The sequence below is a fragment of the Caloenas nicobarica genome, chromosome 2 (genome assembly GCF_036013445.1).
Source record: "Caloenas nicobarica isolate bCalNic1 chromosome 2, bCalNic1.hap1, whole genome shotgun sequence".
Lineage (NCBI taxonomy): Eukaryota > Metazoa > Chordata > Aves > Columbiformes > Columbidae > Caloenas > Caloenas nicobarica.
The window spans coordinates 116,093,244-116,119,059 of record NC_088246.1 but is presented as its reverse complement, the minus strand read 5'-3'; the positions used below and the strand labels follow the sequence as shown (position 1 = coordinate 116,119,059).

General features: G+C 43.8%; 2 protein-coding genes across 3 annotated transcripts in view; both read left to right on the top strand.

Moving 5' to 3' along the window:
• ANKRD29 (ankyrin repeat domain 29) overlaps positions 1 to 13,461 on the top strand; it is a 29,674-nt gene extending 16,213 nt beyond the window's left edge. Inside the window, exons 5-10 of the mRNA XM_065629118.1 lie at positions 1,539 to 1,637; positions 4,589 to 4,687; positions 9,460 to 9,558; positions 10,033 to 10,128; positions 11,200 to 11,298; positions 12,851 to 13,461. Of these exons, the coding sequence (XP_065485190.1) occupies positions 1,539 to 1,637; positions 4,589 to 4,687; positions 9,460 to 9,558; positions 10,033 to 10,128; positions 11,200 to 11,298; positions 12,851 to 12,934 (576 nt within the window). The 3' untranslated portion in view covers positions 12,935 to 13,461. The remainder of the gene's footprint in view (positions 1 to 1,538; positions 1,638 to 4,588; positions 4,688 to 9,459; positions 9,559 to 10,032; positions 10,129 to 11,199; positions 11,299 to 12,850) is intronic.
• An 11,283-nt stretch (positions 13,462 to 24,744) lies between these two features.
• The window catches only part of NPC1 (NPC intracellular cholesterol transporter 1), a 28,374-nt gene continuing 27,302 nt past the window's right edge, over positions 24,745 to 25,816 (top strand). For both annotated transcript variants that reach the window (XM_065627620.1, XM_065627621.1), the window contains exon 1: positions 24,745 to 24,894. In XM_065627620.1, coding sequence (XP_065483692.1) covers positions 24,817 to 24,894 — 78 coding nt within the window. In that variant the 5' untranslated portion in view covers positions 24,745 to 24,816. The remainder of the gene's footprint in view (positions 24,895 to 25,816) is intronic.

Sequence of the window (25,816 nt, the reverse complement as noted above, 5' to 3'; positions counted from 1 at the left end):
TATGTTTTGTTACAGCAGTTCCTATTAAATTAGGGTAGTTTAATTTGACAGCAAAGTCTAATGACTCATTGTAGCTATAAAGTAACTTAACTCTACTGACCCGATTACACACTATATTTACTCAATCCAGAATCAATATGGAATTCGTAGATTGTCATATAACAGCTTCACATCTGTGACTTTGCTGATACTGAAGCCTTGTTTACTTTTCAGTGTTGCAGGGAGGGAGGGTGAATATGAGGTTTTCAGAGTAGCTATAGACAGTCCATGTGGGTTAGTTCAGTCATGTCAGAGCTCAAGTTTTCATGAGGTTATTATAGGCATGAGATAGCACCACAGATTAATAAATTTGATTGGCACTTCCCATTATAAAACACTCGTTTGGGCTTTCAGGCTGTAACTTCTCTGGTGGATATCTGTCTGTGTGGAAAATTTCAGCCAAAATTTGGAGCTGTTTCAGAGAACAAGGCTGGGGGAAAACACAATCTCTTGCCCACATTAATAACAGCTTTAGAAACCATTTATCTGAAATGCTTTAGATAGCTTATCTTACAAAGGACGGGTATGAGACTGGGAGAAGGCAAGGGAGGAGAGAGAAGACCTCCGCTGTGGATGACTTGCGGTGTGCGTCATCCTTGCATGATGGCATGGTGCCATCCCAGGCAGAAGATGAGAACTTCGTCTCTGTATCAGTGTAGGAAATAATGGTAATTTTTGAGTGAGATACGGGGCATTTAACAAGATGGCAAGACTCACATTTGCTGTCTTAGTTGTTTCAGCTGGCTTGGAGACAATTGCCAGCAACACTGAAGTGTTCTCCTTCTCAGGCAGCTCCCAAGGGAGCGGCTCTGCAACCAGGACTTGATGCATGTGCCTAGGTCTCCCTTTAGTGGTGATGTGCAGCAACTTTAACTACCTGGGATTGCTTCTACCTGCAGGGATCTCTTCTTCAGCTGAAGTAACGGGGCCTTCACTGGTGGTCATGGGTCTGGTCTGAAGCACACTTCCACAGTTAGCTAACATGCTTTAAAATGCATTCTTCCTACTCTTCTTCAGGCCAACAATCAACAGGCGAGAGGCAGGACATGACAGGGCATGAGGTTCTGCCCAAAGAAGAGTAGATGATCAGTAGGCTTTGGAGCAGGGGAAAGGCGTGCTGTCCTTCAGTAGGTGGAAGAGCTTGGTAGGGACGCGGGATTTGGCTGTAAAGGGAAGAGACATGGAGGAGCTTGGAGCTGTGAAGGGAACAAAGCTTCTAGTGGGAAGGCAGAAGCTAAGGAACATAAAGCAGAATTTTCTTGCTTCCTATCCCTCACTAAAAATACTCAGGAGAAAAATTTTCATAGTGACAGGGCCAAGTTTAAAGACTTATATGGCAAGACTGGGTGTTAAAATTATGAAAGATTCAGTAGCCAGTAACCACAGAACTGCTATGAGCCAAATTCTGAAAATCCTTAAAATTGGCGCTATTTTATGGTGATGTTCAGTCCAGCACCTGCCCTCTCACCTCACCGTGCCCATTCTTTGCTTTTTCACAGGATGGAGGTACTGCTCTTCTAGCTGCTTGTCAATATGGGCATACAAAAGTAGTGGAAACTCTGTTGAAGCATGGTGCCAACATTCATGATCAACTTTATGTGAGTTATTTGATACAAATAATATTGACAACATTTGTGGTGGAACAAATGTGCTGTTGATTGGACAACAGTGGATACTCTGGCTCCAGCACAGAGAAGCATTTGCCAGACATTGTGGTTTTATAGTACTCCACTTTTTTAAGATGTGAATTTTGTCAACTGTCTGCTTTTCACAATTCTGGGAGAAGTAGCACAAAATCAGGAACAATGATTTAGCTGCCTCTTGGTTCATTATCTGTATGAAGCATATGCACCAAATCTGGATCAGGTTTGTGCTGTCTGTTCGCCTTGAAGAAAAGACCATGTCGTGTTCTACCACGATTTGCACTGCAAACAGAAGACTTACTAGCTATAAAGCCCCTGAGGTTCTAGAGAATCAGTTCATCAGTTTTCTGCCTGAAATAGTAAAAGTTAAAATCTTTAAATATCTTTAAAATATTTTTAAAATATTGATTAAAATGATGTTATCTGATATTTGTGCATCTCTAGCTTGTCAGCGCTTTGGGCGAAGAATGGTTACAATGGCTGAACTGATGTTGTCTAGTTGACTTTCAGAAAGCCAGATTAAGCAAACGAAGCCCTGCATTTAATTTACTCCAAAAGAAACACAAATAAGTTGAGCTTTTCAGCCTTCAACAGAAACGAGTGGCAGATTTTCTCTCCACTTCCTCTCGTTCCTACTCCAGGGCACTCAGGGCTGATAAAGGGGATATAGGGGTTTTTTTCCACCGTTCCCATGGGGTTTGGCTCTGCAGGATGCCATCACACTCTTAGGTCCTACGAGCATACGTGGGAGCCAAGGGCTGGTGACCACAGAAGCCACCAGCGTGCTAGGGGCTGGTTTCACAGGGGGTCCCCTCTTTTGTGCTGCACTCGCCCCGTATTTATAAAGAAGGGTGTCCCACCCTCGCTGCTGCACAAATAGTGCTTGCCTTTCTAATCTGAGGGCAGTGATTCATACCTCTGCATGGTAATCCCAGGGCTCACCACTCCATTTAAAAATAGCCACGCTGCCACACCCGCAGACAATTACCTAGAAGTGAAGGCAGTAAAATAGCTTCCTTATTGTGTCTCCTGGAAATCAGAAATATTTGCAATTGGATTTTGAGATGTATTTTTATTGCTCACAGACATTGGACAAACCTAGTCAGAAACAGCTGTTTATTAAGTATAAAATCTTTTGAAAACAAGTGTTCACCTGGCTCCTTTTGTGAGACATCATGAAGCTGCTTTTTGCAAAGCAGTATCTGGCTGGCAGTTGCACTGGCAAGTGGCCGAATGAGCAGGATTTTGAGCATGCATTTGGGTAGTCATCCCAAAACCATCAAGATAGATGTTTTAATCTTAAATTGACTCACGTGAGGGGTAGAAGAGAAGAACACAGAATACCCTAGCTAAACTGTGTTTCTTGCAGAAATATCTTCAAAACAGCTTTCTCATTACGGCATCAATTCAAATCAAGTACAGAAACCTAATAATTAATTTTTTAAATGTTAGGGAGCCCAAGGTTCTCCATCTTGATTGATGCTACAATGAAGAGCTTCTTTATTATTACACAGCCTTGTTTACTTTCTAAATGGAAGTGTTCTCACTACCCCTGTCTCTGGAGGAAGCCCGCAAAGGACCTTCTAACATCACACTATTTCATGTATTCGCATAGCAGCCACAGAAAGCAGCCCCTCAGAGGGCCCAGGGGCATGCATTTGTAGTGCCAGCAAACACTTCTCGTGTTTACCAGGACATTTGTCTTGAAACCAAGGTCAAACATTTTAAATTGAGTCTCTGGGGCACTATATTCAGCTCATGCTTCACTAGGCCTGTGCTGAGTTTTGCAGGAAGAAGAGTAGCAAAGCAGTATCTCTAGGCAGACAACAGCATTCGGTCCCAACATAGTGATATGTCAACAACATTAGGCTTCCACTAACATGCTCTGTATTTTGTAATAAGCATTATGCATAAATTGGTTGGAAGATGTGTACTTATACATCTGAGGTGTGGTGAAGTGGTTCTTTCAAGTCTCTATTTAAATTAAAAGAGTCTTCCCTCCTAGGAAAACTTGCCCTAGCATGCTCTGTGCTGAGTACTGTGGATACAGGATGGGCAAACTCCTGTCCCACTCTCAGTGCAGGTTTCCACTTCCAGTTGGTTGGACAGATTCAAATGCTATTTGAAATTTGTTCATCAAAAAAAATTAATGAGATATGATTTTTAAATATTTTACCTAAGGAAAAAGCTTATGTGAAGTCAAATGCTGAGAACATCTGCACATGAAAGACATGTTGAGAAAAAAAGAAATCCTATTGTTATTCATTTCTTTCTCAAGCCTTTTGCAGGAAAATGCTGGTTTCTGATAGGACTATGAGATACTCTGTCTTGCATGTTCTACTTTTACATGGTTATATTACAGATGAAGTCTCTTCTGCAGGATGTGCCAGAGTGACATGGTAGTTGCTGGGGTGGCACAGCAGTGTCGCACAGTACTTACTCCTTCAGCCTAAAGGGCTGAAGTCTAGTCTCTGTAGTCTGCTGGAGTCTCCTGTTCTGCAAAACATGTTTTCACCATGTATGTTTATGTAGCAGAACAATACTGCATGAACATGTAACAGCTAAATTAACCAAAATAAATATATTTTTCTCTATAGGAGTGGATTTCTTGTTATGTAGATCAATGCTTTGATGAACTAGACTCTTAGTATTCCAGACCCGGGATTTAATGCTCCGTTTGGTATATGATGGGAAGCAGTACTTGTTCATGCTGAATGAAAATGTTACCATAGTTTGTTATGAACTAGAGTTTGGATTTTGGTAATTATTTCTTGACCTTGGCTGTATATGTGCTATTACACTGCATGATGGCTTAAAAAGGGGAACTTGATTCAGTTTGGTTTTGTTTTGTGTAGAAAAAATGACATCATTGCAACACAGTGTAAGCTAGATGTATTTGTTCTTAGGATGGAGCTTCTGCAATTTTCCTGGCAGCACAAGGAGGCTATCTGGATGTCATCCGACTGCTGCTTTCATCAGGAGCAAAGGTTAACCAGCCACGGCAGGTAAGCTTAACAACACTTCGGAGAAGAGCCAGGGTCTAATTACTAAATTTTACAGTTATGAAAAATTAACACTGGATGAGAGAGATTTCCTAGGTGTTAAACTAACTGAGGGATATGTAAACATGCATCATGTATGTATATAAAAGCTCTCTTGGTTTCCTTAAAAGGATTTCTTAACTGGTTAGCAGTTTCTTGACTCTAAAATCAGTGGTTAAATAGCACATTTAGATGCCGCTTTGAGCTGTAAAGCTCGCTTTACTCTCAGCACTTAGAAACATCTGGTTAGAGACAAGGCTTCCCAGGAATCTTTGCCTGCTTTGGGATAGCTTCCCCTGTGGTCTACTGAAACCCTGCAGGCAAGGTACCTGCCTTGCCTCTTCACTGCACATTTTAAATTGATGGGATAAGGTCTTGTCCTTGCAATCAGTCATGGATGTCTGCCAGGTGGCTGTGATCACTGACTGCAGCAAGTAAAAAATCAGCAGACAAGAGCAAATGAATGTGAATTATAACAGTGGACGGTGTGGCATGTGACAAGCTTTGCCAGGTATTTTCAGTATTTCCTTTCATCTACACCAAAAAGCCTGACAAATCATAGCCTGGCAGCAGTGATTGATCTATATGACTTCTGCTGCATCTATAGGTCTGCGTAGAACTGCATTAGCATTTTATGTGCCCAAAGTAAAGTAATTTTCCTGCTGCCTCTTCCCCTGCCTCTCCAGCAGCAAAGTTGTGCTGGCAGCTGCTCCCTGAACTACGCTTGAGCTGCTCCTACGCTGCCTCCACACTGTCTCCCAAGATCAAAATTAAGAAATGCTGTTAAAAGCTGTTAATTAAGACAGTCTAAAAGATAAATGTAGAAGGATAGACCAAGGTATGCCTTTTGAGTGGGTCAAAATAGAGTTGGGGAGCCTTAGATTTAGCTTCACCATGTTGCCATAAAAAATGCATTCTGCTAACCACAAATGTAATACCCCATCTAATTCTTCCTGACAATATTTTTTTAGTTCTCTAATCCAATCTCTACAACACAATGTTTCATGAGGCATTTTTAAATCTTAGTTGAGTCGAAGACTTGACTCTGTGTGACTCTTCCTCCTGGCTCTGTTTAATCTCGGGCAGTATGGGCTTACTTTGCTTCAGGGTACCTCTGATCCTTGCTAAGATTATGCCTGGATAAGTCTGTGGCATTTGTATTTGGGCCCACTGTAACCTGAAACATTTCCTTGACAAATGGAACATTTTTACTGTTTAATTAGTAAAGTAATGGTTGGATGGACTTCAGTCTCTTTCTTGCTAACAAACAGATTTGTACTTTGTTCGAAGGTGGCACGTTGGTCATGAGGAATGTAGCTGTAGATGGGGCAGTTTCGATGCCAGCTGAATCTTACTGTCAGTCACAAACCACACTGCTCTCACTGCTGTAGGCAACTTTTCTAAGCAATGTAACATCAAATACAGGGCTGCAGAGCGCCAGGTGTGAGTTCCTGCTTCTCTTTCCTCATGGTATCCAGGTTTTCCTCTCTGTCTTGTGAATTTGGGGTCTTAGTTCATGTGCCTGAGCATGCGCTTCTGTCTTGTGTGTCTCCTGCTGCTGCTGCAGTGGGTACCAGTTCCCCTTCGGTCTTGTGCCCCATCTCCCGGTCCCACCTGGATGCTCCTGGCACCACAGAGCATCTCGGATGGCGCTGGCTGCCTGTGCACAGGCCCCCCAGCTGAGCTTTCACAAGACTGAATAGCAGAGCTTCCTGGAAAGTTTCTTCCCTGGCAATGTCATTTCTCTTGGTTTTTAGCCGCCTTCTGCTCTTTCTGACATTGTGGAGCCAGGCAGGAATTCTTTTGTCATCTTTTTGTCTAGACAGAGTCTGAATCCTGGTGCAGGAGACGTTTCTTTCCTTCTCCAACTCAAAAACAAAGCGAGAAGGTTATTTGCCAATGAGTTTTACACTCTGTTTTGGCAGCTTGTGTCCCAGCAGGCTTTAGTCTAACTGGCTAAGCAGATTCAAAATACTCTGAAAACTAATGTTTTCTCTTAATGCATGCTACACAATCACACATATCTGTAAACCAGTAAACCTCTATAGAGTATAGACTTCAGACAAGCAAGCAATTTCTTATTAGCAAGAATTCAGCTGGTGTAGTGGTGCGTGTGGACTCATGGGCAGAACAGTGCAGGAGATGACACCGAGTAGCCTGAAACTAGGGGCTCCCTGTCCCTGGAAGTCCTTACTGGGAATTCAAAGGGTATCTCACTTCCCAACCTAATCCAGCCCTTTACAACACTCCAAGCCACCAGCAAATATTGAGATTCAAAGCTGCAAAGCGAAGTTTTAGTTAATGAGTGAGAGAAACAGCATCAGAAATTTTGGTCAGAGTATGTTTGGAACTGCTGGACAAAATGAGATATAAATCATATTTATTAGCTTGCAATCAATATGGAAATAAGCACAGCTTAAAAACATATGGGGTATTTAACATTGTTCTAGGAATGTAGTGGTCTACAGTCTGTTGGGTGGGCAGGAGCACTAGAAAAGTAAAGTAGTTTCTGAATTGCTTCTTTTCCTGTTCTCACTTTCTTCCTGACTCATCTAATATCTGTTTACACAGAGATTCTCATATGGCCTCTTAGTACAATGTAATATCTCTTTCGAACCAAACACCAGCAAAAAATGGACATAAATCTCACCTACTCCATATAAATATTATACTTGTTGGCATAAACCTGCCTGTTAGGTGCTGTTTGCATGAGAGAACCTGACAATAGTCAATGTGAGCCTACTATCAACTTCATCACCTTTGTTCTCTTCAGACTAAGTCCTCCAAGACAGCCACTCTTTCTCACAACGTCTTTTTGCCTCTAGCCTATAAATGAGATACTGAGGATGATGTCTAACAATAATACCACTAAGGACAGTTAATGGTAATAGTGACGTTAGCCAACACGTGTATTTTCTTCTGCTCCTTTCCATTTATACCTGGAAATAAGAGTTGTTCTCATAAACTTCACTGTGAGTAAAAGAAACTTGCTATATTCCCCATGCTGTGCTTGTGCATGCACTTCTTGTATAAATAGAAGCGTGAATTTACACAGCATTGGATCTTCACGTAGATTAAATTGTGTAAGCGGCTCTCGGATATTTTCAAAGTTTTATAGGCTTTTTCAGCATCCCTATTGCTATTTTCTAGAGCCCTCTGGTGGGGGGAGCATAGAAAAAATATGAAGTGTCAACTTACTCATAGGGAAAACACGATAAATTGGAGAGGGACGGGTTTTGCCATGAGGCTAACATCACATACTCTGTATACAAGAGAGCCTTTGTTATTTTTGAATCACAAAGAACACTCACTGTATTAACAGGATATATACTAGAATGTCAGCCACTAATTTCAATGAGTTAATTTATAGAGAAACTATAGAAGAGTGGACAAAGATCCTGTTCCTCACCATTTGAGAAGACTGAAGAATTCAGGATGTGCATTCGTTCTTTCTCTGAATCAGAAAAAGGGAAGCCCAGAATGTTATATCAAAGGAAGAAATAACTTTTCTGTTTCTTCCAGAGGATTAAGTCACTAGCCCACAGAACTCAGAGAACTGTTTCAACAATGTTTTTTTTGGATTGCATGAGCAAGTCATATGAATCTTCAGTTGGCACTGAGGAGAGAGATTGCTTCTTTGATCAGGGTGGAAATATTTAAAGCAAAAAGTTGTTTTCTTCTGAAACTTCTCATTAAGGCTCTTTTGAAAGCCCCAGTATTTTTTTTCTTCCTTTTTTTCTGACAAGTCTTCAGGCTGCTGGGGGCGGTGAGGGGAACTGGCAAGTGCTGAAGGCAGAAGCCGGCACCCCGCTACGCGAGGCCTCACTTTCATGTTAAAGTCCCTACAAGCAAAGCCCTTTGTTAAAGGCCCACAAGACTCAATTTGGCACCACGTAGCCGCTGGAGTCCTCCTGTAGTCTGGAGAATCAGGCCATTTAAAAGCAAAAAGAGGAAAAGACACAAATCTAAATTCTAATTGCAGTGAGAAATACTTCTAGTGCTTCAGTTCCCCTTTGCATTGAGATGGGAAGCCATCACAAAGTTTAGCTTATTCAGAATGTGCATTTTATTTTCTGGGGTTTTCCACTGAGATAACGATTGCACAGGACAGTTTTTCCAAACCAGATGGCTTGACACTGGATTCCTTGATAATTGCCTTGTTTTCTAGAGGAATTCTTGAAGATAAAATTTGTGGATTACCATCACTGTAAGGCAGGACATTTTTACTGGATTTCCCTAGGGTGGATAATGTAACTAACCATTGAAAGTTGGTGATCATCTTGCATTGTTCCTTAGCTTCTGTAAACAACTTCCACTCCATCTAAACAGAGACCCACTTGCAGAATTTGCCCACACGTGCTGAGATTTGCCTGTATCTTCTAGCTGCCTGGAGTTCAGACTATGCAGGATAACATTAGCCTTTACATTTCAAATTTCCTGATGTATTTTAGGCACAACTGATAAGCCAAAGAGGGCTTTAAGTGTTCACAAAATAATGCCCATTTCAGGTCAACTAATCAAGAGAAAACAACCAAGGATGGAGCGGTTCTGGAGCAGTTCTGACTTGATACACTGAGCTCCCATGGCAGCAACACTGCGTATGTCTATCTGTGATGTGGGATTTAACTGAGGAATTGAAATACGTCCATTCCAGTAGGCAGACCTGAGCAGTAAAATACCAGGGAGCACAGGATCTCAACATGATAGTCTCATTAGCAGTCTCATTTTGTTTGCAGGATGGTACAGCTCCCCTGTGGATTGCATCGCAGATGGGTCACAGCGAAGTGGTGCGAGTAATGCTGCTCCGGGGAGCTGAGCGAGATGCTGCACGGGATGTGAGTAGCACCTCGTCCTGCGCTCTGGCTACAGCTTAACACTTCCTAGCTTTTTTTTTAGGCTGCAAGTCTGCCTGAATGGATGCCCAGTGTCCCCAGAGTCTGCCTGGTTTGCCAGGCTATGAAGTCCCACCATGGGCTCCTTTTTTCCCTTTGTGTCTGGGACAGCTTCCTGGAAGGACCTCCTGGAATAAGGGAATGGAAATGTCCATATAAATGAGAGACAAAAGTGATATATGGTGTCACTGCTTCATTTCACCCTTCATTTCACCCTGAAGTTTTCACCTGCCAGAGTAACAATCCTCCAGATGCCCTCAAAGCAGCAGCATAAGTTGTGGAGGTGCCTCAAAGACGATGAGCAGAGGACACTTTCCTCTCAGAAGTGTGGGGGGGAGCCGGCGTTTCCTTCCAGCCAAGGGGAATGCAGGTAAAGCATTGGTAACAACTGAGCTGACCTTCCTCTCTCTTTTAAAGGATGGTACAACTGCATTACTGAAGGCTGCCATTAAAGGGTACAACAATGTGATAGAGGAGTTGCTGAAATTCTCTCCCACGCTTGGCCTGCTGAAGGTTAGTAGTGAAACATACAAGTTTTTAGGCAGAAAATCAAGAAGGCAAAGGGTCCAACGAAAGATCTGACATTTACGGCTATACCAGTGGAAGACAATAAGGAGCTTGAGCCCAAAAAAGTCAACAGAAAAATGAAATTATCTTATTTAGCCTTTAATGCCACACACAAACTAATCTGTTCGAACAAAATTGTGAGTTTGATTTTTGGAAGGAGAAAGTACATTGTGTCATAGAAGCAATTCTCCTGCATTTCATAATCTGATTTTATTTCTACTATAAATGGGCTGCTGTCAATGGTGCAGTCTTTAGAATTTTACCCTGTCCAGTATTGCATTTAGTCAGCAAAATAGTATTCCAAGAGATCTGATATGAGCAAATCTCTACGTGACTTTGTTTTCCTCTTAATTAAAAAAATTACTTGAAAAGTAACAGATATTTGGAGGGTGCTTTTTACTAGCTGATCTAATTTTATGTGCCTATAAATCACATACTTTGATAGCCTCTGTGCATGCAATTAATTGGCATTTTTATGTACTTGAAAATCCAGGTGGCATTAACTTAGTTGCTAATTGCAAGTATGAAATAGCTTCCACGCCTATTTGAACTGTCAGTTTGCAGACACAAACAAAAGGCCAGCCATAAAATATCACCATTCAGCTGTCTGACATTGAGACCATTAATCATCAGAGAAAGAAGATAAAATGCACAGATGGTTTCCATTACTGCTTGTGCTTCTGTTTCACTTGCTAATGGCTGATTTTGCCAGGCAGAAGCAAGTGTTGTGTTCGTTTTACCTCTAATCTATTGACAAGGGTAATTTTTAAAAGGAAATATTGCTGTGGTAAGGTGAACTTGACTCTCATTTTTATTAAAGCATTTTAAATCACTTCCTTCGCAGCCCACTTGCCTGTCAGTGCCCTGTCTAAATCAGACCCTATACCTTTGATGACCTAACCTCTTCCACGTTACTTCTTTCTGCTTCGTAGGTTTGTTCTTTACAAACATTTGTGTTTCAGTGCCTTTTGATTTCTTCCCATGCATGCTACCAATGTCTCCCATGGTATTTTCTAGAATGGGACCTCTGCTCTCCACGCAGCTGTCCTGAGCGGCAACGCGAGGACAGTGGCACTGCTCCTTGAAGCTGGAGCTGACCCGTGCCTGAGGAACAAGGTATGTCCTGGAACACCGTCCCTGGTGAGGAGCAGCTGGGGAGGACCGAGCGATGGAGCCCTGTGTGCCGCGGAGGCAGTGGCAGCCCACGTTTCTGTGTTGGTCCGTGGTTGCCTCTTGATCCTCTCCTGAAGCACCATCGCTTGGTCCATGTGTTTCTGTATACAGCCATCTATAAGGGTGCGAGGCAGTGCCACTGGTGATGCCAGTTCTTGCAAATTACATCAATCTGAGAATAACCGAACCACTCACTCAAGAGTCACAGATTAATTGTTAACTAGTCACGGGTTAGCTAGGTTGTATTTTAGGGAAACAATAATCTGTTACTGTTTTGATAAGTCATAATTTATATTAATAACTCCATACAGATATGCAAGTAGGCAAAATGTGTTATCTGGGTGCCTTTGATAAGAAAACTCGGCTAGAATTCAGCATATTGCTGCTACAAAAAATATCCCAAATTACATGCCTCTTTCCAATATCTTACTGTAAATATGTTAGTTTCTCGAACTAGATTCACATTATTTTTATAACAGAAACTTTAGTGCAGAAAACTTGTCCTGGTTTTATTCTGTAAATTGTTTTAACATTACACGTTTGATAATTTCCATGAAAATGTCTTCCTCTGGATTGTGTTTATGAACTATTTGCCACTAGTATTTGACATCTGTCTGGGTTTGTTAAGGTGTGAACGGATAGTCTGGTATTTACTTCTGGTTTATGACTGGGTGGATGAAAGTCTGTAACACAAGTAATCCAGCAGGCACCTTCTAAATGTTTTGGTCATTTAATACAAAACCTGTGCCTGTTATTTATGTATCATTCCACTTGATGGCAGCAGAGTTAATGCCACTCATACAGTAATTCGCATTTATAGGCATTTTGTTTTGCTATTAACCCAAAAAATGTGCAAGATTCTTCTGCTACTAATGGTGATTTACAGCAGGAGGGCATGCAGTATAAGAAAGTCTGTGGCTGTAACCTCTTCTACTGGATTTTTTTTTATATAATAACATGCAGTTTGGCACAAGAGTACATTTGCAGGACAAAATCACTTATTTTCAGAAGTAGGTTCATTATAAATGCTTCATGTTACGAAAATTGCATTCAATAAATGCAGAAGGCCAAACTCTGATGTTCTATTGCCAGTCCTACAGAGTAGCACTGACTAGTTCATAGCAATTAAAGTTTGGATTTTCATGGACTTTGGTACTTAAAGACCTGTCTTATCTCCCCTAAAAAATCAGCTGCTATGCTCTCTGTTACTTCTGGGGCAGAAGCACAGGGAGATCAAGGGATACACCGTTTAGCCTGGACTGTCACCACAGAATAAGCTGACCACTCAAATCCCATGCTGGGATTATTTTGAAGACTTAAGTGAGACTTGCACACTGAAAGGTGATTTCTTAAGATATCTCCAACAGTAGCATAGACAACAATGGAATGAACATATCATTATAATGCCTAGTGTTATCTTCTTTAGATCATAAGGCTTTTAAACCATGTTTTGGAAATATTCATTTCTGCTAACCTCAATGTTTTCTTGTTCCAGGCAAATGAACTGCCAGCAGAACTAACAAAAAATGAACGTATCCTCCGACTTCTCCGCATGAAGGAAAAGCAAAGGAAAAGCTAATGCAGCCCTGTAGCAAATTGGTTTGACAGAGATGTGCCCTGACCACAGTAGCATGACAGTAAACCCTGACGGTTGCCCAAGAAGGGCTTGTTGGAACAGTTGCAGAACTGATCAGCCTCTCCAGCACATGCTCCCTGAACACATGAGGCCCTTGCCATGGGGTCACCACGGGCTAGGGCCTCCGCCTGGCATTGCTGAGCACAGAAAGACTGCAATGGGAGCAGGGTTTGGCCTGGGAGCTGCATTTGCACCGCCTGTACTCCAGGATCCCACCAGTCCCAGCACCCACATTTGCCTGCAGCGTACGCATCCCCGCACACGCAAGCTCTCCCACCGTTTCAGAGACACGTTCCTGTACTGGCATGGCCGCACACCCGTAACGGGTACCTCGGGGTGCTCTTGTGGGTCAGGAGGACTCAGCCTTTGTGCCAAAAGGACTCCCAGATCTCCCAGCTGTTCGGATGCAGTTGGTCCTGGAGGAGCCCCATGGTGCTGCTGCCCTCCCTTTGCTGGCAGAGCTGGCTCAGAACATTCCGCTCTACCTCCAAGTGCCACGTGGGGCTAGAGGTGAAATCTCACCTGCGACATCTCAAAGGGAAACATCTCCTGCCAACCCAGGGCTTTGGTAACATTTTGGCTACTACATGAAGCTCCACAGAAATGCTCCAGAGCATTACAAATTATGCCAAAAGCTATCAACCAAACAATAAGCAAGGAGATGTCCTCCTCAGTCATAGCATCCTGATCCGTCAATCTGTCCAGGAACAGAAACACAGCAGAGCAGTTGGCAGCATTTTGTGATGCATTCGCAGTGCTTTGGGGCTCCATCCCCAAGCCTACAGTCTACATTTGTGCATTTTGGTGGGTAGGGGAGGACCAGTTACTGAGCAAACCAACCAGGGCATATCATTCACTGGTGCAAGTACCCAGAAACTTGGGTACAACAGCAGAGATGCGAGATAAGTAGTATACGTATGTTCTGCACACTCATATATGTGACACTATGGTTTAGAACCCACAGCTATGCAATGCACTTGTTCCTCAGGACTGTGACAGGAGTTAAGGGAGAAGTGCACAGTGTACAGGTATTTCAACAGCTGGTGAGAGGGTTACATGTAGCTGCACTTGAACAGGCCCACTAATTAATGTTGGCATGGAAAGTGAAGGCCTAACAGCAATTTTGGCCTTTGTTGTGGTTGAGATGCTTAGACATGCTACTAGTGCCTGTGCAGGGAAGGCAGTGCTAATTGTAGATGGTTTGTGAAGAGCTATGTTTTAACCATATTGCTGTAAGACACCCCATTAAAACCTGGTTATTTTTGCTGTATAAACAGTATATACTAAGTCCTGTTAGCCACAAAAAACATTAGAGATGATTTTATAGTGAGTTGAGGTATAGCGTTAGTTCAGTGCATAAATCCAGGCACTTTACCTGCCTTCGAAACTTAGCAAATTACTGAAAAATTGCGTTAAAAGTTGAGGACAGAGAAGATTGTAGAGAAGCAAAATGTTCCCCACTTAAACAATGTCTGCCTAGGACTCAGCTGAATTGTTGCACTTTTGCTTCGGTGAGTTAAAAAAAAAAGCAAAAAAAAAAGCTTTTAGTGAGCTAGTGAGCTAGCACAAATGAATGTAGGTTACTTATTGCAAATTAGCCATATGTATTACCAAATCATAAAGCTATTCTTTTTATGAGTAACTTAAGTAAGAAGTTCTGGTGAAGAGAACAGAAGTGGGCAAACCTTTGCTTGGGAGCTGGAATTGCTATTCAATTTCTATTCGGCATTAGAAAGGAAAACTTTAAGTTTTCCAACAAAATAAGAAGACACCAGAAAAATCTATTTGTTTAGGTAATTCATGCTGCTGTCTTTTAAAATTAAAATAATGTTGTGCCTAACAGAAACTTCCAGACAAACTGGTACAGTACCAAAGAATTATGCAAGATGCTTAGAGGATGGTTGTATCCAGGGTTCAATTATGCAAAAGACTAAAAAATACTGAGCATGCAGAAATCTCAAGAGCCGTATTGGGACTTTAAGTTGCACAGCATTATGTGAGACTGGACTCTAATTTGTTTAAAAAGCAATGCTGGAGAGGATAGGTTTATTTGGAGCCCCCAGTGGGCTGAAGATGAACACATTGTTTTGGAGAATGCCAGAGGGACTCTAGGCAGTCTGGCCTCAATATTGATCTTTATCCCTAAAGTTTCTTCAAATCAACAGCTGGAAACAACCACACTCTTAAGATGAAAAGCCCTTTCACAGTTGTAAAGGAGAAGGATAATCATTAGAAGGTCTTCAGCAGTCATGCTGGGTGAGTAATAAATACTCTTAAGATCAAATAGGCTGTAATGATCAATCAATCTTCCTAAAAAATGTGGAAGCCTTTACTGTTGGGGAGGGTGTCCTGTTTTTCCCTGATGGTAGAGTGTAGGACAAAGGACAGGGCAAGCCAACAGCCGTCCCATGACAGCTCAAATAAGTAAGCTGAGATAACAACATGCAAGTGGCCAGTACCTGCATGCGGCCTCTCTGCCAGGCATATTTTCTTGTGAAAGTGGTCTGACCCCAAAGGGAGCAGCTACTCAGCAAAGAGCTGCTTCTTGAACTATGCCTGTCCACGGGAAGATGGATGTTTGCTCTTCACCATTCAGAGTAGGACTTCCCAAGTCATGTGTCCAGCTGCCTCCATGACTGGCCACCACAGCTGGGGCTCTCATGCAACAAGCAAAGAACACCTGGGATGCCGCACCCTGTAGAGCACATCTGTTGTCCTTCTTCTGAGAGGATGCAGTTACCAGCTCCTTATTTTTTTGAGCAGTGTTGAGCTATAACTGGCTTTTCTTATTTCTAAACAAAATTTGAAATGTGAGGCTAGAACAGGTTGAAGGGAAAGGCTCGTAGCTCCCTCCTCACTCTCATGAGTGTTCACTGACATGGCATGTAGGCTGTGTGGGTCTCCATGGTGGAGAACAGGCAGCAAAGTCTTTCTCTGTCATGTTCAAGCTGAAGTTGAATCTACTTCAACAAAGACACTCTTCAGCCAAAATGGGATTTTTAGGCATGGAAACATGCCTGTTGGGAGCATCTGTTTCATCTTGGAGCCTTTGGAAAGAGGGCTGGTTTTAGTTTTGCGTTTCCTGTAACCAAAATGTGCTCATTCTGCCTGTAGATGGGTTTGAAATTTGCAATACCATTTCTCACCATGCAGTTAGTTCTTAGTATTTATGTAGCTGCTGTTATCTTTAAAGTGCTCAGTAAATACTGCTGTGGTTTGTTTGTTGTTCTGAAACGGAAACCTGCTTTCCCTTAGCGGCTGAAGTGATTCACTAATATTGACAGTAGCTCTTTGCATAGTTGTCGTGCCTTTTGTGCAAGGCTTTCCAAGTGCTCTGCAGACACTAGTATCTTTGTATGTTCCAAAATGCATTGCTGTGGGAGGCAGGGAAATAGATTATTTCATTCACCCACCAGTGAAATGCAGCAGCTGTTCATCAGTTCATGTCAATAGACAACAGTAAATTTAGACTAGAAATTCAAGGGCACCAAATCCATTTCACAGTTGGCAGGGTAAAGGTGGGTACTATGTAATGATATGAAATAATCTGGAACAGGATAACAAGCCAGATTGTTTTTTGGGTGAGGTTTTGGGGTTTCTTTTCCCCCCAAAGTGCCATATATATATATATATAGATATATATGTATCTATCTTACACCCCCGAAAAATGAGCTCCATTAGCACACTGCTTTTCGGCTTGTCTCTTTGCACATTCAGATCCAGGGGCCCAGCCTGCTGGCCTCTCTACCTGGGATTTATGCAGGTGCTATAATACGATGACTTCCCATCAGCTGCAAGTGAGTATAAAGGATGTGAGACCGAGAACAGGCTACACAAATGAGTCAAGGAGAAGTAGAGCTTTTTTAAAAAATTTGTTGTTGTTGTTGTTGTTTTGTTTCACTAGTATCAAGCCATTGGAGAATGGGGATGTGCACAAGGAAAGGATCATGCGATATAGAGAGAAGTGGCATCTGATCAGTAACAAGGTATTGGTGTAGCCTCAGAGGTCTCAGATTCATGGAGAGCATCATTTAAGAGGATCACTGCAGTGCAGTGTTGAGGGACATGTATTTAGTAATGATAAAAAAGGCAATGTTGTACCTCCTAACTTGCACATGCTGTTCTTCCCTTGGAGTGAAAACATCTGACTATTCATCTACCCACCTTTGTTTAGTTTAGAAAAGCTGAGAGGGTTAGAGCAGCAGATCAAACAGCTGCAGGTCATGTTTAATGCACTTTAACAACAATGGTTATTTGCCTCAGAGTCAGAGCCTAATTGCAAGAATAATTCATGCTTCTTTATTCAGCTGGTCATGGTGACTATTGGGAAATCCATAAGTAAACCAAATCTTGCGTTGTCTCAAATTTCAGAACTATTGTACAGAAAATGAGGTAGCGCAAACCCCATCCCATTTGTACTTCACTTAATATGAACACTGAGCAGATGTAAAAAACTACCTTTGTCTGGAACCCTTGAGTCAGTGGTGTTAAAACATTAATGTTTGCTGTGAGTCCAACCAAAGATTATACACATGGCTCTTTTTTCCAGCAATGGAGTATTGTACTGCACATGTGGGTCTAAATGGAGTTGTGCCTTCTCAGAGCAGCTCTGCATTTGGTCCTTGGAAATGTCACAATAGTTTCATGCTTTTCTGAATTCCACTTTCTTTTGACCTGCCCTTTTATGCATTTGATAAAAGCTATATAAATTTACCCAATTCCATGTAAGACTAATATTCTGCAACAGGAATGTTGCTTTGCTAAAACACAGTTTTCCATGCTATTATTTCAATAAAAATTAATACTTGGATTATCTTGTCTGCATACTTCAACATTTCTTTCCTCCCTATTCTACTCTGTCTCTTTGTAGAATACCAGAATTAATTTCCTGTTTATATAAAGACCACTTTATTCTATTCCACTTGATTGGTTAGACTTTTGCTATTTTTCAGGTTGTTACAGATGAGATAGCGTTCACAGAACAAATAAAGCCACTGCCTTGGCTTGAGAAACAGGAAAATTTGATTTAGCAAGACATAACAAGGTTTCTTTCAAAGTTCCAGACATGAGTGACAGAGTCCCCTTGATATTAACATCACTCAGGTCAGATCTGATGGGAAGATTATAAAAAGCAACTTAGGAACCAAAGGAATAAGACTACACTTTTATTCAGTTAGCCAAACATGTCTCGGTGGTTCTGTTATTATTCCTAGATGTAAAACTGGTCTTTACACTGATCTGACCTACTTCAGTTTAAAAAAAAAAAAAAAGGCTACAACCTGCTGATACGCTTCTTATGGCACACAGTGGATTATTAACATTATGAAAGGGGAAAAGAGTCTACAATGAAAAACATATTTCTGACCTTGTGTTTGACATCCCTGGCTTTTTGCCTCATTTCTACGATTTTCTGTTGTGGTGAGCTACATTTTAAATCATCATCAAAAATTCTTACAGCCACAACTCAGTAAAGCATCTCCATCAGTCAGAAAATACCAGGAGAAAGTGCTGTGACTTGTTCATGGCCTAAATTACTGCAAGGATGACTTCTGGTAGTGGAAAGCTCCTTAATTTTGCATATCAAAGCATAGCCAAACAGTGTCAAGTGGTTGAAATGAGTGAAGATAATTGTCTATTGAAAAAAAAGAAAAGCTGAGATCCAAAAAAATCCACCAAAACCAAACCAAAACAAAAAAAACCTAAAAAACCAACCAAACCAAAAAAACCAAACCCAAAACACAAAATCCCACAACCAAACCAAAGTACTTTTCATTCTGAAAGATGCATTTCACTTGAAACATTTTGTGTTTGATTCAGGAATTACTGCATGAAATTATGTGATATGCAGGAAGTAATACTATGTGATCATAATAGTCTCCTTGACCTTAAAATATATGAATCAATACATTTTTTGCTTTGTCTCCTCAGTGATTTAAAGAGATGCTAACTCTTATGAGATGAATGACATGACCATATGCCTAGCAACCATGGCTGTATCTGCATGGCAAAATGCAACGTGAGACACGTACCTAAATTGTTTCTAAATAATCTGTTTTGCTCTCCCAATGTTGACAAGGCATTTTAATGGGACAAATACTTTAATGTCCTGCTTTTAATGTTGAGTCAGTTGTTCAGAGCTGGCACAAGGGCTGTGTAGTGCTGCATCTTGCCAGGGAGCAGGGATCAGCAGAGCAACCTCAGGCACACTGGTGGGGGACACAGCGAAGTCAGGAAGGAACAAGGGATGCCACTTTTTGCTGTGGCAGATGTCTCACTGGCTTGAACACACAGATGGAGCATGACACAACACAGACCTGGAACGGACTACTGCGATTTTATATACACATATGCAAATATACTTTTTATCCAGTGTATGGGATGAGGCTCCTCCAGTCTCCCTGGAAAACTGATATCAGAACCTTGCGGTCTGCTTGTCTGGACTACATTGCATGAAGAGGCAGAAGAAACATACCACTTTCTGAAGACTCCAACAGCAGGCTCTGCAGGTGCTCCCCTGGCCACGCTACTACTCACTGGGCAAACTGTTATAAACCTTACAAAAACTCTTCCAAGTCCATATTCTCCATTTCAACAGCAAATCCTGAGTTACCCACCAAGTGGCAGCGTGGTGTTCACAGGGACTCAGTAAATTACATTAATGCAAACCAGGAGCCATATACATCCATTAATAGGTCAAATCTCAAATTTGTTAGCATATCAGTGCTTACACACAGTATCTGGCGTGAGTACACACTGTACCTCTTTGTTCACAGCAGCAAGCGTGGCGTGTCTGCAGACTCTGCTGCAATAATTAAGCAGCATTTCTACAGCGCTTTCCTTCAACAGCTCACTGGTTGACACCTAGTTTTGGAGCTCTTGGGCCACATGTTGCCATGCAATTGGCACCTCTTTACAGAAGGCAAAATTGCACTGCGGAGGTGGGAACCTGCCCAGATCATCCAGCAAAAATTGTAGCAAAACTGGAACAAACTTTGAGTCATTTGAATTCAAGTCCCAAGTTTTTGCTACTAGGCAATAAATGACTTCACCTGATTGTAATAAAAGTGAGCAAATTTCAATGACTTCAATGATAAATGCAGAAAGAATGTGACCTTAAGGAGTGACTTTCTAAGATTAGGTAGAGACACACTTGCACAGGTTGGTAGAGCAGCCATCAAAAGTACATTAGGGCAGAAACAAAGATGAAAAGATAAAAAGACATGATTCAGCATCACCTGACATACTACATGTATATTTAAGTGAGTATATCTAAGTGATTATCAGCTCCCTCAGTCTGATTTGATCCCACGTAGGAAGTCTGAAGCCAAGAGTATCTGACCAAGGTAACAGCTACATTGAGGTGGGTATAATTAAAAGGCGATTAGGCCTCCACAAGTGAGGAGAGCTGACAAATGAGAGCTGATTAAAAGAATATGATTTGCTCTACAAGACCAAATAAGAAACACCATCTTTGTTTAGTACAAGTCTTATTCCGGTTTAGCTGGAAAAACCATCTTGGAACAAGCTATTGTGGTTCGGATTGGCTCGACGAAAAAGTGGAAGAGTGAGAAATTGGGTGAAACTTCTCACCCACCTGTTGCAGCTTGTCTTCACACAGCTTGCAAGATGTCCAAGGAGAATATTGTGCTTTCCCATGTGCTTGTGCAGGGTATTGCTTAACGTAGCTCCCACTTCTTGAAAGTGCCTCTGGGTATTAACGCAATAGAAATAATAAAGGCTCATAACGAATTATGGAGAATAAGCAGCAATGGACTTTTTAATTCGTTTTGCTGCAAAGTGATCACGTATTGTGTTTCCATTTGTGTGCCTGAGTAATTCTTCAGACAGACTGCCATCCAGAAATCGCAAGGTCATTACCACTAGGTGCTTGAGTTTCTACTGGAAGTGGCAGCACAGTTTTCATTTCTGCGTTGAGTAAAGCGATGGATACACAGTAACTTCTACACCTATGAAGGCAACACTCAGGGCTTTCCAGCAAAGATGTAGAGGAGAACAAAGCAGGCAGCTGTTCTACACGAGCTTCCCAGCACCCACCTTTACACCATTCAGGGTATCCAGTGAAGGAAAGAATGAACAATTAAAGACTTGTTTGGTGTGACGGAGGCACCAAGTGACACTCTACATGATAAATTAATATTGGCCTCTTCTTCTGGGCAGCAAAATTTAGTTTTGTTTATGCTGCTGACAAGCAGAACAAGTATTCCCCGTTAGCCTTCCAAGCGGACAGTCCCTAACAACTATGCAAAATCCTGGGTTTAAAAAGGAACCTTATGAGACAAAACTTGACAAGTGTCCTTCAACAAGAGCAGCCGGGGGTGCGGATGGTCTCCCTTTGGCCTTATGTACCATAGACAAGGCAATGAGCTGTTGGCAGCAGCGATCCCGGTTAACTCTTCAGGGCTGCTTTTTCCCTGCCTAGAAGGAAAGAGATAACTTTCAGGTGACACGGTCAACGGTGACAACTTTATCATCGATAACACTCATGCAACTACACATAAATGCCCGGGAGCTGCTAGAGGTAGCTCTGCATCCTCACCCCCTGAATATGGCTCAGGGCTGCAATGAAGGCTGAAGGCTGCAGTGGGACTGACAGAATCTGGACCCAGCTCTGGTCTGCTGGCTGCCAGCGTACAGAGGCAACATCAAAACAGACTATGATATGTTTGGGCTTCTGTACCTGACATTATGCAAGATTTCGGAAGTCTCCACAAGCGAAGACAGGCTTAGTCTGATTAGCATTTGTTCATCAGTCTTCAACATCTACAGCACTTCACTTTAGCTTCTGAGTGCAAAAAGGCAGCACTCCATGAGGGACTGCACTGGAATAACAGTGTGAATATAGACCGCCATCTAAATACAGATATGCATCAGAGATTTAGAGAAATATTTAGATAAATATTAAAATACTACCTCTTCTCTCTGTTTACACTGTGGGTGATAGACACGTGTGATATTACGGACTTAGTTTATGGTGGAAGTTATCACTGCAATAGATTCCCTATATCTTGTTTTGCAACCTTATAAATTGGTTCTTTCTCACCTATGATTCTTAAACCACTCTGTGTAATTCATTCAGAAAGGAAATGCCCTTTCTCTTTAGTCAGTTTTGCTATCCTTCATGTTTTCCATAAGCGCTGAAACAATGTTATTGCATTTTTTTAACTTGTAGCTATGCAAGCTATGCTTACTGCATCCTCAGCTTACGTCCAGTGCCCAGAAAATGTGGCAACCTAGTTCCTTGCTTTTAGGATCACACTGCATAGCGCTGAATTTTTTTTGTTTATGACGTCAAAATTAAAACCCAATATAACTGCAGCTACTCTAGTTTTGTTTAGCACTTGCCAGATGCCAAGTCCCACACCTGGGATAGAATAACTCCCTGGAAAAGTACAAGCTGGGTGGACGGAACCAATTTTGCAGAAAGAAACAGGGTGGTTGGGCTGGGCAAGATCCTGAACACAAGTCAGCGGGCTGTATCAGCAAAGGGGTAGCCCGTAGGTCAAGTGTTGGGGCTATTCCTCTCTCTTTGAGACTTGTAGGAGCACATCTGGAGTACTGTGTCCAGTTTTGAGCTTCCCAGATTTAAAAAAAAATGACACTGACATACTGGAGCAAGTCCAGTGTACTGCCACCATGATAGCTGGGACTGCTGGAGCACATGAGTTGTGTTTGCTGAGCTCTAAGCAGACAGCTGGTTCTGGGGACATCTTTCTGTGCTACACAGCTACCAAATGGGAGGATGCAGACAAGGGGGAACCAGGCTCTTCTCAGGCAGGCCCAGTGACAGTGCAAGAGGCAACATGCTCAAGCTGGAACATAGGAAAATCTCTTTAGAGATGGGAAATAAACAAAAAAACGAACAACAAAAAATACCCCAAACAACAACCCCAAACTGCTAAGTGTGGTTGAAGAGTGGAACAGTTTGTCCAAGGAGGCTGTGAAATCTCTGCCTCTGGACAACTGGACAACTCCCTGAGCCAACTGACCTAACTGGATTCTGCTTTCAGTAGAAAGTTGGAGTACATGACCCTCTAGAGGTCCCAAGTTACCCCGTGAAGCTATGACACCAAGACTAATCTGCATTTTTGTCAGCAGATGGCAATATCTGCTAAATTACACATTTTATTCCAGCAGTGCAATGTGTGCTACCGAGCAGCGAAGGCAATAAAGTGGTGGAGAAACCACAGAGAGGCCACATGGGAATGCATCGCACCCTGCTTTTAGTGAGCCTCCTCCCAGACAGATCCTGAACTGACCCAAAACAAACAGATCCCGGAGGGCAGGGTGCAATCAGCGCTCCAAAAACTGCTGACTGCACCATCAGTCATGTCCCCGGTTGACAGCCAGTCACGTGCAGCACACGCAGCTCTGACGGCCAAATTCACCCCCAGCCAAATAAACCCTGGGAAAGCATTTTGCTTGGGAGTTATGTTTATTGAAGCTGCAGGGTAATAGTACACCGGATTGTGAGGCTGACACTTGGAAGTAATGAACCAGTGACTTTAAAGCAAAATCAAGATGCTTTTGACGAAGCCAGGATTTTTAAAGTGACTTTGATATTTATAAACCGTGTGATTATAGAATCATAGGATAGTTTGGGTTGGAAGGGACCTTCAAGGGTCATCTAGTCCAACCCCCCTGCAATGAGCAGGGACATCTTCAACTAGATCAGGTTGCTCAGAGCCCCGTCCAGCCTGGCCTGGAATGTTTCCAGGGATGGGGCATCTCCCTTATGAGGAAAGGCTGAGGGAGCTGGGTCTCTTCAGCTTGGAGGAGACTGAGGGGTGACCTCATTAATGTTTATAAATATGTAAAGGGTGAGTGTCACGAGGATGGAGCCAGGCTCTTCTCAGTGACAACCAATGATAGGACAAGGGGCAATGGGTACAAACTGGAATACAGGAGGTTCCACTTAAATAGGAGAAGAAACTTCTTCTCAGTGAGGGTGACAGACACTGGAACAGGCTGCCCAGGGAGGTTGTGGAGTCTCCTTCTCTGGAGACATTCAAACCCCGCCTGGACACCTTCCTGTGTAACCTCATCTGGGTGTTCCTGCTCCAGCGGGGGGATTGGACTGGATGATCTTTTGAGGTCCCTTCCAATCCCTGACATTCTGTGATTCTGTGATTCTATGAGGCATCTACCACCTCTCTGGGCAACCTGTGCCAGTGTTTCACCACCCTCAGTGTAAAAAATTTCCCCCTCATGTCTGGCTTAAATCTCCCCTCCTTTAGTTTAAAACCATTACCCCTTGTCCCATTGCAAAACGTCTGTCCCCATCTTTCTTACAGGCCCCTTTTAAGTACTGAAAGGCCGCAACAAGCTCTCCCCGGAGCCTTCTCTTCTCCAGGCTGAATTTACACTTCCGCGCCCTCACGGAGCCGCTGACCGGCTGGTGCCGCACCCAAGGCGGGACGTTCCGTTCCGGAAAGGCGCAGCTCCGCTCCAACCCCGGCACGCGCCTCCCGCCGCACCACGGCGGAGCAGCCCCGCCCCAGCCCCGCCCCTGCTGCGCGCCCCGCCCGTGGCGTGAGGCGCGGCCCCGCCCCGCTGCCGGAGGGGGCGGGGCCGGGGGCGGGGCGGTGGCCGTTGGCGGTGGCGCGCGGGCATGGCCCCTCCCCGCCGCTCCTCGAAGGGGCGGGGCCGGGAGCACCGCCCGGGCTGGCGAGAGCGGCCCTTCCGGACCTGCGCGGGCACGGCCGCCTGACGGCCCGCCCCCGCCTCCCTCCCGCTCTTCCCTCCTCCGCCTCCCGGTGCTGCAGCGGAGCGTCCTGCCAGCCCCCCGCGCCCCTGCCCGCGCCGCCATGGGGAGCCTGCAAGGCAGCCCCCGGCGGGGTGGCCTCGGCCTCCTCGTCCTCCTTCTGCTTCTGTCGCCCGCGCGGGTGAGTCGCTCCCGGGGAGGGCGCCGCGGGGCAGCCGTGTCTGCGGCGGGGCCGTCGGGCCTCCTGACACCGTCAGGAGCAGAGCGGGGCGGTGGGTGCCCGGCCTGGGGAGCGGGATCCCCCGAGTGTTGCTTCAGAGCGCGGGGGGCCGGGGGTCTCCCCAGGGGGAAGCTGGCTGGGGGAGCCGGCTGGCCGCCCGGTGCGGTGAGGCCGCTGGGATCGGGGCGAAGCGAAGCGGGGGGTCCCTTCGTTGTCCCCGGTGGGGCTCTCTCTCCCCTTTCCCTCCCTCCTGGAGCCGGTGCCGGGGTGAGGCGGGAGTGCGGGGCAGCCCGGTGACACAGCAGGCCGGCCCGGGAGCACCTGTTGGCGGGACAGCGGGCGTGCGCTCGGGCTTCGCGCACTTCGGCGTCTGGCCGGTCCGAGCCCCCTGGGGCTGCAGCCAGCCCCCGGGCTGCCGCGGTGCCGCGCCGTGCCCCCGTTGTGCAATGCCCTCCGCATGTGAGTGGCCGTGCGGTCACATGTCTGTGTCCGCTTCGGTTTGCACGGAGTGTGCCTTATGCTAAGTGACAGCTTCGGGGAAGCAGTAGTCTGTGTGTAATAAGATCTGCTATGTGTTAATGTGGCAGTATTAAGACTGCATGTTTCCATAAAATTTAGGGCTGGAATAAGTTGGACTTATTGATACTTTAGGAAAAATACTGGAAAACATTCACTCCTCTCTTCTCAGTCATGTTTTGTTTATGCAGTACTCCAAGATAGGAGTGAGATACCCCACATTCCTCTGGAGAAACAAGGAGTGTCTTGTAAGCCTTAGTGCAGTGGTTCGGGTTTTTTTTTTCTCTCTAACCAACTTGGAAACATACTTTCTAGGTCAAGTTTTATGCTTAACACTTTTTAAACTCACAAGTTCGGCATCCTATGT